We start from the raw sequence: 14,302 nt of genomic DNA, 5'->3' as shown, positions 1-14,302 counted from the left end.
GTGCGTTCCTTGAGGAGCTCCAGAAGGTCCTGGTTGCACTAGTTATGAGGGGAACACGTGCTGGGAGCAGCGGCTTCTGCAAAGCCTTCTTTGCCAACTGTCCTTGCCTCATCCCGCCGGGGAGAGAGAGAAGTCTGGGGGACTCCAGAGGCTCTAACCTCCATTTTTACATCACTTCGTTCCCGGATCTGGGCTAGAATCTTAGAAGGGAGAATGGCAGCTGCCACCCACCTTGGGTTTCTTCATCCCATTTCTACATGGAGATGCACCAGTTATGGTCCCCCAAAAGTACAGAATTTAAACTGGGCACGGATTCTTTTATGCCACTGTCTACTGTTAGTCTAAGGAACTACAGCTGGATGCCCTGCATGGTGATGGTACATGGTCCCAGCAAGATAAAGGCAAAGTGTACTGAGCTCCTTTACTGACCTGGACACATGTGTGCCCAAGAGATCTTCTTCAGACTAGAACAGGAACTTTTGTCTTTTGCTAGAACATGAAGAGAAACAGGACCCAGGGAACTGGCAATGTAGGAGAACAAGCATTTCAGAGAAGAAGATTCAGGTGACTGTTAGAGTTCCTGAGTATTGGGGCACCTGGTGGCTCAGTCCATTAAGCATCTGCCTTCAGCTCAGGCCGTGATCCCAGGGTCCTGGGATCAAGCCCCACATGGGGCTCCCTGCTCAGTGGGTTGTCTGCTTCTCCCTCTGCCCCTCAACCTGCTTGTGTTCTCTCTCACTCACTCTGTCTCTCAAATAAATAAAAAAATAAAATCTTAAAAAAAAAAAGAATTCCTGAGTATTTAACTATTTAAATAATGAGTTGACTTACAATTTTTTGTCATACATAAATCCTTTCTGTATGCTTAGCAAAGCCCAGGAGGCTGTTATAATAAGAAGTGCCCTCTACTGAGGGGTTACTGGCTGGCACACTAGCTTCAAAGCCTATTTTCTAAATGGAAAATACTGTAAGCAAGAGAGTTTGGGTTAGCAAACTACAATGTAAACCTTGTATTTGCTCATGTCGACACTGCATCTTTTTACGTGGCCCATCTTTAGATTCAGCAACCAATGAAGTTTCTGGCCTATATACATGACTGGTGGTATAAGAAAAAGGAGTTCCATCCTTTCCACAGACACTGAAGACACCACCGTCTGAATCTGGCTTTAAAACAGCTTTGGAGTCAGACAGAACTGAATTCACATCCTGGCTCTACTCGAATTGTGACTTGGGCATGTGTCTGAATCTCTTCAAGCGGTGGTATTTTCAGGAAGCAACAGGGCTTATAAACTACCTTGTAGGACTGTGAGGATTGGAGTTTTCCATTTTTAAACATTCAGCACAGTGCTCTGAGCATAGTACATGCTCGATAAATGACAGATATTGTTACACTGTTTTTCAAATTTGTGTCACACACTTAGATGTATACTGCATTAAAAAAAACTTTATGGCAAATTCACTCACAAATCAAATATTAAAAAAGGATGGCCTAATTATAAAAGGTTTCTTGCATTAGGTAAAATTCTATGAGAGTAAATACATAGTATGTGATCAAATGATAAATGAGGAAAGAGAAAAAAAGAATCAAAGATACTGGTTGGGCCGAATGGAAATCACCCAGAAAGAAAATGAATATGAATCAATAGCAAATATAATTTGGATTAGAAAAATCCAATTTATGTACAACATAGCTGACCCTGAACAACATGGAAGTTAGGGGTACCGACCCCTGATGCTGTCAAAAATCTATGTGTAACTTTTGACTCCCAAAAAACTTAATCACCAATAGCCTACTGTTGACTGGAAGCCTTACCAATAACATAAGTAGTCATTTAACAGGTATTTTGTAAATGTATTGTAGTCTTACAATAAAGCAAGAGAAAAGAACATATTAAGAAGATCATAAGGAAAAGAAAATACATTTACAGCACTGTACTAGATTTATCGAAAAAAGCCTGTATGTAAGTGGACCAGGACAGTCCAAATCCCTGTTGTTCAAGGCTCAACTGTATTACTTAAATATATATATATATATATATATATATATATTTTTAAGATTTTTATTTACTTATTTCATTATTATTAAAGATTTTATTTATTCATTTGAGACCAAGAAATACAGAGAAAGGGCACAAGCAGGGGAAGAGGCAGAGGGAGAGGCAGACTCCTGGCTGAGCAGGGAGCCCGATGCGGGGCTCGATCCCAGGACCCAGAGATCATGACCCGAGCCAAAGGCAGACGCTTAACTGCCTGAGCCACCCAGGCGCCCCTTATTTACTTATATTAGAGAGAGAGAAAGAGAGAGAGCTCACACAAGCGACCATGGGGAGGGGCAGAGGTGCAGGGAGAGGAGGAGGGAAGGAATCCCAAAGCAGATTCCATACTCAGTGGAGCCCAATGCGTGGCTCGATCCCACGACCCCGAGATCATGACCCGAGCCGAAATCAAGAGTCAGGAGTTGCATGCTCAACCAATTGAGCCGCCCAGTTCCCCATATTAAAAAATATATTACCTACAGACAGCTTGCTTCAGATTTTACAAAAGGACCAGCTTGGATCATTTTTAGAAATAGTACCGTCTGATTTCATTTCCTTTTTTTAAAGACCATTTCTAGCAAAATAACATATTTTTTTGATTTTGTCCATTATGCCTGAAACACCCTGGATTAAAGCAGCTTTGTGGTTTCTCTAGAGTGCAGGCTGCCGAGATGGGAGTATGTCCCTCTTCCGTTTATTCCATTACCTGTTTGAGAGTGAGGGTCTTAGCCTTTTCTTTCGAGGTGCCCATCTCCCAGACACACACCACTGTGCTTGTTCCACCTGTGATGACCAACTTGGGGTTGGGGCAGATTGCACAGAGAATCTGGCCCCACTCAGACAAACATTCATAAACAGTCACTACCTGTAAAATGAGACAGATGTGAGACGCACACGCCATCAAGTACTATCAACTTCTGAATCACGACGGGCGCACTGAGTGAAGGAGAGTCCCCACGCAGGCACCTCACAGGCAAATGCCCATGTATATTCTGGGCTGGATTCACTTTGGCTTTTTCACTGAGGCTCTACCCTGAACTAGCCCTATGGCCTCCTAACTGCAGTTGCTGTGAGAAACCATAATAAAAAGGACTTTACTCCTACTGGGTGTCTCCAGTTTCTCCAGTCCCGGAAACTGACGTTCCGACTGCGTGATGCTGTGTACGATGCAGGGGATAATCTGCTAGAAGGATGTGCTTGTTGTAGCCAGTTAGAGGTAAACAGAAATCATAAGTGCTGCTGTTTAACAAGGTTATCTAAGTAGAGTTGTGTCACAGCACAATGCACAGATGTGCGCAAACTAGATCCCCCCCGCTGTTGGGAGGGGCCTGGCAGAGGGCAAGCACAGGGCACCAGACGGCCACGACGTAGGGCTCTCCAAGGGCTACTGTGGGACTCCACACCGGAGCTGCGCCGCCTGGGCGATGGGTTGACAGGTGTTCCACCAGCCACTTAAGAGTACTGAATGGGTAAGTGGGCCAGACGGTGAGCCACACTGAAAGGAGGCTCTTTTAGTGGTCAGGAATGTTGACTACCTGGCCGGCTAGGACCTCTTGGAGGAATTCTTTGAGTGGGAGGGAAACTGCTAGAGCTCAGTACACAACTTTTTCAAAAGCGGCTTGTTTTGTAGGAAACCCGCCTTGTCCACTAGCTCCTTTAACCTGATTTGATGCCGTGAAGCTCTCCCTTCCTCTGCGCTCTGGAGAAGCAGGTGACTAGCCCTTGGCCTGGGCTCTTCTCACCCCTTTCAAGCAGGCTATCCAAACCACAAAAGAGCAAGATTAAATGAGTGAGCAAGAAACAATGCAAACCTTGTCTGACTCATAGGTTCCCAGCCTGCAGCTGAGGTCTGCATAGCCCCAAGCGAAAGTTTTGTTCCAGGTTGGTGGAATAAGAACCTTATTCTGTTCTACTGCAAGAATGCCTTTATCTGTACACACTATTTGGCCCACAGGCTCTTTAAGTTCTGTAAAAAAAAAACAAAAACAAAAAACGAAATCAACAGATCAGAATAGGAACAAGGAAAATGAACCTCATGATCCTGCAGGGGACTGTCATCTCAACATTCATGTGAATTAAGCCTCCTGACACGTACATTAGGACAAAATGAACGTAGAGGGAGAGCCTGGCTTTTGAGTCTCCGCTGGATGATGGACAGCGACCCTGACAGGTGTTCTGCAGGGCTTCCTCCCAGACTTCCTGTCTCCTGACACACTTGAGTTTGGCTCCTAGCAATCGGCCTGTCTTCTTGATCATTAGGACCACACAGAGTAATCTGGGAAGCTCTCCAGAATGCCATACACAGACCTTCAACCAACCTAGGTCTGCAGCACCTCCCAAATGATATCCAGCCTTAGACTTCCTGAAGGAAGGGCATGCCATCCCCCAAGAGGTCCGACTCCCTGCCCTGCCCTGAACACTGCTCAGCACACCAGTGCTCCATAACCGTCACTGGTGGTGAGTGGAGCTGGCACAGGGCAGTCTGTGTCATGAGCCAAAATGGCAGAGCTGGGTAGCCTAGCCAATTAACCAGACTTTGATACTCCAATTTTTAAATTTGTTTAACAGCGGCAACTTCAAGACTTCACAAAAACCTTTCTTCATTCTAAAAAAAAAAAAAATGTCCACTTGAAAAACTATTTTATTTATTTAAGATTTTATTTATTTATTTGAGAGAGTGAGAGAGTGAGCTTGAGTGGGGGGGAGGGGCAGAGGGAGACAGAACCAGGCTCCCCGCTGAGCAGAGAGCCCGACTTGACTCAGGGCTGGATCCCAGGACCCTGGGATCATAACCTGAGCCAAAGGCAGACACTTAACAGACTGAGCCACCCAGGCGCCCCGAAAAAGTACTTTTAGATAACTCATAATCACAGTAGATAAAAGACAAGAAGATACTTTTAGTTGGCATATGAAAAATGCAGTCTTTTTACTGCTATTTCTAAATTGGCAGAACACATATAAATGAAGATTACAAAGGTTTTTCTACATACGTAATATAAAGCTGACCTACAAGATTTGGTATATTAGAGTTTTCGATATCTTAGGAGGGAGGAGAAACCTGTTTGGTTCTTTTTGATGAAAAATCCAACAGGCAAAAAAAAAAAAAAAAATTCAAACCAAACCAAAACAAAAGGAAAAGGAGAAAATCTAACAAGTATTTGGTGACTTATCACAAAAAGTATAGCCCTTATCACCAATGACACTAATGCTGAAAGGCACATGTGTCACTGCTAAAACTAGGATTATTACCTACTCCCACAGAATCATGAAGCAAAGGCTGACTTCCTGTCACCTCACCTTTCACAGGTGTTAGAGAAGGCCTCAGGTTGTCCAAGTGATGGAAAAAGATCTTGTCACTTGTAGACCCCGGGGGGGCAGAGGCGCCCGTACTGTCTCCATTCAGTCGGCTCCTCACTCGCTTTGGTGGATGAGGTTTCTTAAATAGCTGGGATGAGAGAGGATGACACGTTTACAACAAAAGCTAACACTTACTGAGCCCTTTTATATGTCAGGCATTATGCTTTTATTTCACTTAAGCTTCACAATAACCACTAGGCACTACATCATCATGCCTCCCATTTGAGGAAAGAACTTTTAAGGAGGCTCAGAAGGATGCCGAAGGCTTCCCATCTTCTCAAGCAGAGGTGGGACCATGAATCTTTTTAAAAGCCTGGGTTACCACCATGCTCTATGCTACTCTGATTTCCTAACTTTTCAGGGTAAATCCTCTACTCAAACTATAGCTGATCAACAATTACTTTCCAGTGATTTTAAAAAGTAACTAATTCTTACAGCCAGGTACCATTCTGTACCACTGAGGGCAGACTGACATTCTGAGTTATTTCTGGCTTCAACATGGCCTTTCTCTATGTGACATCATTTTGGTGTCTTTTAGATGCTACTAATTTGTTGAAAGTATGAACACTGTTGCCTTCTTTTTACTTTGCAATGCTGTAAGGGGAAAAAAAGAAAATAGTCATTTAAGATGACTATTTTTTAAATACTGTAGATCTTCGAAATAGGCACAGAGCCATTTTTGTTAAAAAACTGTTATCTGAGGAAAATATCTGGAAGATCTTAGATAAAATGAGATTTAAAATGACTAGAAAAACTTCACATTTTGTGAATGTGACATTCTGGATTTCTAGAAGAAAAAAGAGAAAAAATGCTTTGTAAAGAGAAAGACATTTTAAGCACCCGAACATTGAAACACCTTGTTCCTATCTTATCTACATGTATCAGGGTTCTGTTATTTTCTCTAAATGACACAGACTCTGCAGCTGTATAAAAAGACCCCCCCTACTTTAAAACATGTTCATGAATGGACATTTGCTGAAGAACTTTTTTTTAAAATACAGATATCACATTAATAAATTCTTGTTTTTTTTTTTTAAAGATTTTATTCATTTATTCGACAGAGATAGAGACAGCCAGCAAGAGAGAGGGAACACAAGCAGGGGGAGTGGGAGAGGAAGGCAGGCTCATAGCAGAGGAGCCTGATGTGGGGCTCGATCCCAGAACGCCGGGATCACGACCTGAGCCGAAGGCAGACGCCTAACCGCTGTGCCACCCAGGCGCCCCCCTCTTTTTTTTTTTTTTTTTTAAGATTTTATTTATTTATTCGACAGCGAGAGCACAAGTAGGAAGAGCGGCAGGCAGAGGGAGAGGGAGAAGCAGGCTCCCCACTGAGCAGAGAGCCCAATGTGGGGGCTCAGTCCCAGGACCCTGGGATCATGACCTGAGCTGAAGGCAGACACTTAACTGACTGAGCCAACTGAGCCCCTGCTGAAGAACTTTTAAGAGGCCCTACGGATAGAGACCCTCACCAGGCCAGGGTATATAACAGTATACGGATATGCTGACTGTTAAACCTTGATCTTCTAGGATGGCATACTTCGAAGGACTCTATCAGTCACTGGAATGTTTCAGGAATATTCAAACTATAGTTCCCAGGCTGTCTGCCTCTTAAACTCAAAAGTGGGACTAAAATCCTATGACAGTGTATGTGTCTTGGTTTTGTTCAGAACATTTGTTTCTCAGAGGGTATGAAACACAGTTCCTGCACTTGTAACCCTCAGAAAAAAAGGAAAGGTTTAACTACAGTTCTTCAGCTGCGATTAGAGTTTATCAACAAGCATTTCACTTTAAAAGTAAACACAGTCCTGGGGCGCCTGGGTGGCTCAGTCTGTTAGGTGTCTGACTCTTGGTTTTGGCTGGTCTTGGTCTCAGGGCTGTGGGATTGACCCCTGCACCGGGCTGGGCATGGAGCCTGCTTGGGGCTCTCTTTCTCCCTCTCCCTCTGCACCCCCCTCTCTAAAAGTAAACACAGTTACTTGGTTGGGGGATCAGACTGCCCTACGCTGGGTTGTAGAGATTACTTAAAATAAAATCTTAATAATCAAAAAAATAAAAATAAAGTCTAACTATGACCATGCCATTTCCTTGTTCAAAGTCAGCACTGGCTTTCTACTGGCCTTGGGATGAAACCCCATCTCTGTGTGCTGTGGCCCCCAAGACCCCGTCTTCTTCCCTGATCGCAGGTCTTGTAGCAGATCCAGGAAAGTGCTCCCTGCACTCGTCTGTGAGGGGAAATTCTCTATGAACAACATTTCTATTTACATGGACTGCAAAAGGGAGGAGAAAGCAATAATCTTGGAACCTACTGAACCTTGGGTGGCAAGTTTATAATAATACACTTATTGTATTATATGGTCATTCATCATCTATAGCAATATTAGAGCTTAAAAAATGACACGGAGAGCACCAATGATAAAGAATATCCATACCTGTTTAGGGATCTGACCAAAGTTATTAATGAACCCTATGGTGGCTGTCTCCTTCAGTGGGTCATTGATGTTGTAGATATCCACCTGACCCTCATAAAAAAGGTGGTGGAAGACATTTACAGCTTCTACTGCAGCAGGGCCTTGCTGTTTATAGCCAAAGATTAAGTCAATCCACTCATGCAGATGGGCACTCACGTAATCACATTCCAAAGCCTGTAATTTCAAAACACACGTTCAGTCACAGCCTTTTATTACTTGCTCAGAAAGCAAAAAGAATTGGCCAGTGATCACAAGGAATTGAAATAACTAAAAATCATAAGAACAATATCTGTAATTTGTACAAGTGGGTATCTTGTTCAAGGTCATCTCTTTGTATTGTGGTCAATGACCGGATGAAATCCAAATTCAACTGCAAAGTGTGCTCCCATTACCTCACGGTGGACTCTGATGAATTCCCGGGGGTCCCCTTTTGCCCATGGTGGAAGGATAACATCTCCAAGCTTGGTGCCATTTTGTTTACAGCCTGTGCAATTAGATAAATAAAAAAGAAAATGAAAGATGGGATAAACAGTAACTTTAAAGTAACAGAGAGGGGCGCCTGGGTGGTGCAGTCGTTAAGCGTCTGCCTTCGGCTCAGGGCGTGATCCCGGCGTTCTGGGATCGAGCCCCACATCAGGCTCCTCTGATGGAAGCCTGCTTCTTCCTCTCCCACTCCCCCTGCTTGTGTTCCCTCTCTCGCTGGCTGTCTCTCTCTGTCAAATAAATAAATAAAATCTTAAAAAAAAATAAAGTAACAGAGAAATAGCGGATTAGATTCATTACCAGAACTCTTGAAATTTTACCACCAGAAAGGACCCTCTGAGATCATCTACTCTGATATTTCCCTACGTCTGCTCCTTAGAGAATTCCCTGAGAGATTATTAAACATTAGCAAAACCGAGGGGCCCACCCTGTCAAATTTGACTTCAGAAAATGCTGAGTTACGCAAAGTTCAACATGTTTCTTCCTGCAAGACTCCTCAGAGGCACAGCCCTTCTCTAGGAGGGATATTAGACGCAACATTCCTGAAATTTAACTGACCACAGGACTCCTTTTCAACAGAACATTCAGTGAGGCTACTGTTTTGAGTTTGGAAAAACTGCTCAAATTCAATCCCTTTAGGACTGCGCATTTGGAAGATCGTTAGCAATTTCTCTCAAATCTTCTTTTGTTTGGGCTTTTCCTGAATGCTTAGAGCTTGGTGAGTCACCAGCAGTGAACCAGTACTGAACTTCTTGTCTTAATGTTTTGACAAAATTTTGCCTCTTACATGGAGAAGGTTACTGAAGGAATACCTAACTTCTCAGACACTGAGGAGTTTCAGTACTCTTTGCTAAAGAGGAAATAAAAGTACCAGTCTTCTAGAAATATTTGCAATACATGTGGTTTCTCCTCTTTCTGATTCTTAAACTCTTGAGAGAGCTCTGTAGAATTGGCATGTCTTTTGCTCTAAGGATTCTCATTAAAAAAATAAAATCTGAAATGTAACTTTTTGCTGTTAGTACATCACTTAACAGAAAAAAAACATCTGGAAAAACTACGGAGCTACCTGGCAGAAACAAAAAATGCATACCAAGTGATATTTATTCCATAGAAACTGTTAATTTAAGTCATAGCTAGATAATCTGAAAAATATTAAAGAAAGTGTTTGCTATAAAATCTATCCACAACAAAACATTAAATGGGACTGGCATCTCAGGAAACATGTCCTGTCTTTTCATTTTTTGGAAGTAAAGACCAAAAAGTTAACTTTAGCTTACAGTTTTCCTAGATACAAATCAGATGATCAATGTAAAAAATGACTCTATGAATAGTAATGTTGACTCAAGCGCAACAGCAGTTGGTCAGGTAAACAGGTGTATTAGACATTTTCAGAGAAGTATACCCGTTCAAATTCTAGAACATAAAGGCAGTTTCAAGTGCGGGCCAATGAAAATATCTCCCGCAGAAACAAACTTGTTCTTGTCACTGTTACTTGATGGCTTATTGACAATGTGATATGAAGTAAGAAACATAAAAATCAGTTTATTGTTTAAAGGAATGTCTTGACTTGGTTGGAAAAATTACCATATGACTTAAGAAAAAAATAAAACAACTGAGTTATTACCATCCCTCCCCCTCATACATACCCTCAGCCTACTCCCCTTGAAATATCACCCAAGTCTCTAGACTTGACATAAAATCTACTTTTCAAGAAATATGCTTATCATCCCTAATATTTAGGAAATATAATTTTATTTCACCAGCACTATCTGTAATTTTAAAATTTAAAGGGAACATTCTGCCGTATACTGTTGGTCTGGCTCTGGTAGTCTGCAGCTCGCCTCCATGTAGGTCTATGTCCAAGGGTGGAAAGATAAGAAGACCGGGGGAATGCCACTCATCCTAGAGCCAGGGAAAAAACCCAAGTGCTCTTTGTTTTACATCATTTAAAGATGGTAAAGATAGTAAACAGTGTTTCTGGGTTTGTTTTTTTGGGGGGGAGTAATTGAAGTTAAATTTACGTAACATAAAATTAACCATTTTAAAGTGAACAATTCAGTGGCATTTAGTAGGACATTCACGATTTTGTGTGGCCACCACCTCTATCTAGACCTAACACATTTCATCACCCCACAGGGAAATCTAGTACCCATTAAGCAGTGGCTTCCCATTCCTCCTGCCCCCCCACCCAGCCCCTGGGTAACCACCAATCTGTGTTCTGTGTCTATAGATTGACCTACGCTGGATATTCCATATAACCAGAATCATACATTATGTGATCTTTTATGTCTGGCTTAACTAGCATAATGATTCTGAGGTTCATCCATGTTCCAGCGTGTACCAGTAATTCATACTTCTCCATGGCTGAACATACATTCCAGTTTGTTTATTCACTGATAAAGACATGTGGCTCGCTTTACCACTTGGCTACTGTGCGTAATGCTGCTGTGAACAGGTGTGGATATGTACTTTGTTTGAGTCCCTGTCTTTATTTCCTTCAGACACAGACCTCAGAGTGGAACTGCAGAGTCATACGGTGGTTCTATTTTTAACTTTTGAGACACCACCAAGCTGCCCTCCACAGCAGCTGAGCCATGTTACATTCCCACCAGCAGTGCGTGAAGCTTCTACTCTCTCCACACCCTCATCAGCTCTTGCTCTTTTCTGTTGCGGTGGCTCTTTGTTTTTACCACAGCCAGCCTCACGGCTGTGAAGTGGTACTTCGTCCTGATTTTCACTGGCATTTCCCTAATGACTAATGACGCTGAGCATCTTTTCACGTGCTTACTGGCCATTTGTTGAACTTCTTTGGGGAAATGTCTACTTGGGTTGTTGGCCCATTTTTTAATTGGGTTATCTTTTTTGCCACTGAGTGTAGTAGTTCTTTATATTCTGGACACTAGACCCTTGTTGAGATACATCACTTGCAAATATTTTCTCCTGTTCTGTAGGTTTTCTTTTCACCTTCTTCATAATGCTCTTGGATACAGAAGTTTTACATTTTGATTAAGTTCAAGTCATCTTTTTTTAGTTGTTGATGCTTGTGCTGTTGATATTCTACCTAAGAATGCATCAGCAAATACAAGATCATGAAGATTTAACCCTATGTTTTCTTCTAAGAGTTTTACAGCTTTAGCTTTTTTTTTTTAACAGCTTAAGCTCTTATATGCAAATAGTGTTTTTTAAAGTGTGTGATTTCATGGAAGGAAGATGATTTATTATGAAGATGAGCATGCCAAAAATACATGACCCTTTTTTTAATTTACTTATTTAAAGGCAGATAATTTAGTTGGGTTTGTAAGTGGTCTGGACTCAAACATTTTTGCAACATACATTATTATAACTGATTCAGTGTTTCTGGAAGATTGGGGCTATCTCTTTCTGTACCTCTCCATATTTTTCTCTTTGAAAGTGGTGTTCCCAGGGAAGACAGTGGCATTCTCCAAAGATGAACTGTAAGTGAACACAGTAAAATACTAATGTGCATCCATATTCAGATGCTGTGTATGCATTTGTTGTTCTTCTCTGTTCACCAATCTATTCTATTCCTTTAAGGAGCCATCACCCCTACAACTCTAGGACCCAGAACTTAGTGTTTTTAGTTGCTCAAAGGTGAGCTCCAGGCCTGATCACAGGTAATGAGACTCAATTTCAGGTCTTTCGCTGGGGCTATTAAGAGAGTCTGATTATCTTTCCCATTAGACCTGGAGCTATAATATAATTTCACGAGGTTAGAACTCCTAATGGACAATTAAACAAAAATTATTTAAAACTGCTTTTAAAAAGAAAAGTCACTCAGATGTAACGGATATGAACATTTCCCTGAATTTTCTGTTAACAAAACTTTGAGGTACTATAGTAAGGATTTATAGGTTGAACACTTAAGTATGATTTGAACTATGAAAAATATATGAAAATAGAACAAAATCTGGCAAGAATATTCTGAAGTGGAAACAATGGAATTTTGATATGTTTTAAAAGAAATACTAAAAAACCTAGATCAGCAAACTGTGTTCCAAGAAACTGTAGCCAAAATCAAATCTATTTCCTGTAACTGCTGGATTATACAAAGAGAGCAGAGTACCGATGAAATTTCTCTCCTTTTTAGGACTATTGATTTGTTTCTATTTTTCTAGATAATACTAGCCTAACAGGATAAAGAAGAGGAATTAACTTATTCTAAAATTCTAATTTTAAAACATATTAGCATGCAACCTGAGAATGCCTCAGGCAATAGATAAGATTAAAACAGTAAGTGAAAAATGTGGATATATCATTTTTGGCTTTTAATTTCAACCGTAATGATTTCTAAATAAAGTTTCACCTCACCTCTGTTTTTATTGAAATCACAATATTCTGACCATTAGATGCAATCTGAGTTAATTTTTAAATTTCCCAAGACTCCACATTTGAAACAGCTACTTTGGGCATAAATCTATTTTTCTTTTTATATTTACTCCCACACACCCAATTATAGTAAATAACAGCTGCTGAAACCACAAGGAAGTCTTTCCTTGTCAGTGTGTACTGCAGACAATATGCAGGAAAGCGACATTTCTGTCGGTCCTTTCCAGGATAACGTTCCCAAGACCGTGCCACAGCTGCACATACCTAGATCAAAGTTGTTGGAATTGAACAGGAATTCTGGTAAGTAAAAAAATTCTGGGATAAGTTCTTTCACGTCTGCCATGTTGTGCTTTGATGCTGAATACCAGGCCTCACGCACACTGTGGAACATTCGGTCAGCCAGGTCGAAGTGGCCTCCCTGTGGGCAGAATGAGAAGACACCGCTCTGTTAGGATGCCGTCCCCACCTCACGGCTTCTGTCAAGCTCATGGGCTCGAAAAACCCAAATAAATACATTTGGTGACAATTCCATTTCCCACCATCCTACGTCAAACACACAAAATTTTAAATAATCACAAAAAGAAAACTAATTATTTTGGGGGTGTTTCTGACAAAGAGTACTTAATGCATGTATTTTGTAATCAAAGTGAAACCCAAATACAAAGACATTTAAAAGTCATTGAAAAATTAGTTTTTAGCGAGAGGACAAGAATATAAGGAAATATGAATTCTTCTATAGTTTCATGATGCTCCCCTAAAAAAAAAACAAAAACAAAACAAAGAAACCAAAAAAACCCCAAGATTCTAATGTAGCCAGCTACAGTTGGAAATTCAATATACATGTTTGACTGATTTTATACATTAAATAATTATAATTAAATTATAATTAAATAATTACAAATTTATAAAATAAATGACATTCAAGTTCTCACACTACTAGGAATTAGGTGAAAAACTAAGAAAGTGATCAAGAAGTTATAGAAAATAAAATCTTAAAAAAAAAAAAAGGGGGCGCCTGGGTGGCACAGCGGTTAAGCGTCTGCCTTCGGCTCAGGGCGTGATCCCGGCGTTATGGGATCGAGCCCCACATCAGGCTCCTCTGCTGTGAGCCTGGTTCTTCCTTTCCCACTCCCCCTGCTTTGTGTTCCCTCTCTCACTGGCTGTCTCTCTCTCTGTCAAATAAATAAATAAAATCTTTAAAAAAAAAAAAAAGAAGTTATAGATATAATGAATTCAAATAGAAAAGGGATTTCTTACACAGCCTCATAGATATGCCCCACCTTCCTCAATCAAACTCCCTGTTGCTGTGTTTTCAGTGGACACAGTCTGTCTTTATGCTGAAGCTTATTGCGGGGAAAATGCCAAAGTCCAAACAATGTGCTACGAAGGCCTGCCACAATCTGGCCCGTTACCTCTCTGATGTCATCCTCTACAAATTTCCCCTCCACTTACTCTGCTCCAGATGCAATGGCCTCCTTGCTCTTTCTGAAACATCTCAGGCACATGCTTAACTTGGGACCCTCGCATGGACTGTTCCCTCTGCCTGGAACACACTTTCTCCAGATATCTGCATGAATAACTGCCCCACTTCCTTCAAGATTTTGCTCACAT

At 41.2% G+C, this 14,302-nt stretch overlaps 1 protein-coding gene across 7 annotated transcripts in view; it reads right to left on the bottom strand.

Moving 5' to 3' along the window:
• WDFY3 (WD repeat and FYVE domain containing 3) overlaps nucleotides 1–14,302 on the bottom strand; it is a 264,597-nt gene that overhangs the window by 15,500 nt on the left and 234,795 nt on the right. For 6 of the 7 annotated variants that reach the window (XM_002913595.4, XM_034671586.1, XM_034671589.1 and 3 more), the window contains 6 exons: nucleotides 12,956–13,109; nucleotides 8,254–8,345; nucleotides 7,823–8,035; nucleotides 5,334–5,481; nucleotides 3,848–4,002; nucleotides 2,743–2,901 (listed from right to left, as the gene is read on the bottom strand). In XM_002913595.4, the coding sequence (XP_002913641.3) occupies nucleotides 2,743–2,901; nucleotides 3,848–4,002; nucleotides 5,334–5,481; nucleotides 7,823–8,035; nucleotides 8,254–8,345; nucleotides 12,956–13,109 (921 nt within the window). The remainder of the gene's footprint in view (nucleotides 1–2,742; nucleotides 2,902–3,847; nucleotides 4,003–5,333; nucleotides 5,482–7,822; nucleotides 8,036–8,253; nucleotides 8,346–12,955; nucleotides 13,110–14,302) is intronic. The other variant, XR_004628802.1, reaches the window with a different exon arrangement.

Source organism: Ailuropoda melanoleuca, chromosome 11 (assembly GCF_002007445.2).
Source record: "Ailuropoda melanoleuca isolate Jingjing chromosome 11, ASM200744v2, whole genome shotgun sequence".
In the NCBI taxonomy this organism is placed as follows: domain Eukaryota; kingdom Metazoa; phylum Chordata; class Mammalia; order Carnivora; family Ursidae; genus Ailuropoda; species Ailuropoda melanoleuca.
Note: the sequence above shows the minus strand (reverse complement) of the source record. Positions and strands in the feature narration are given on the sequence as shown.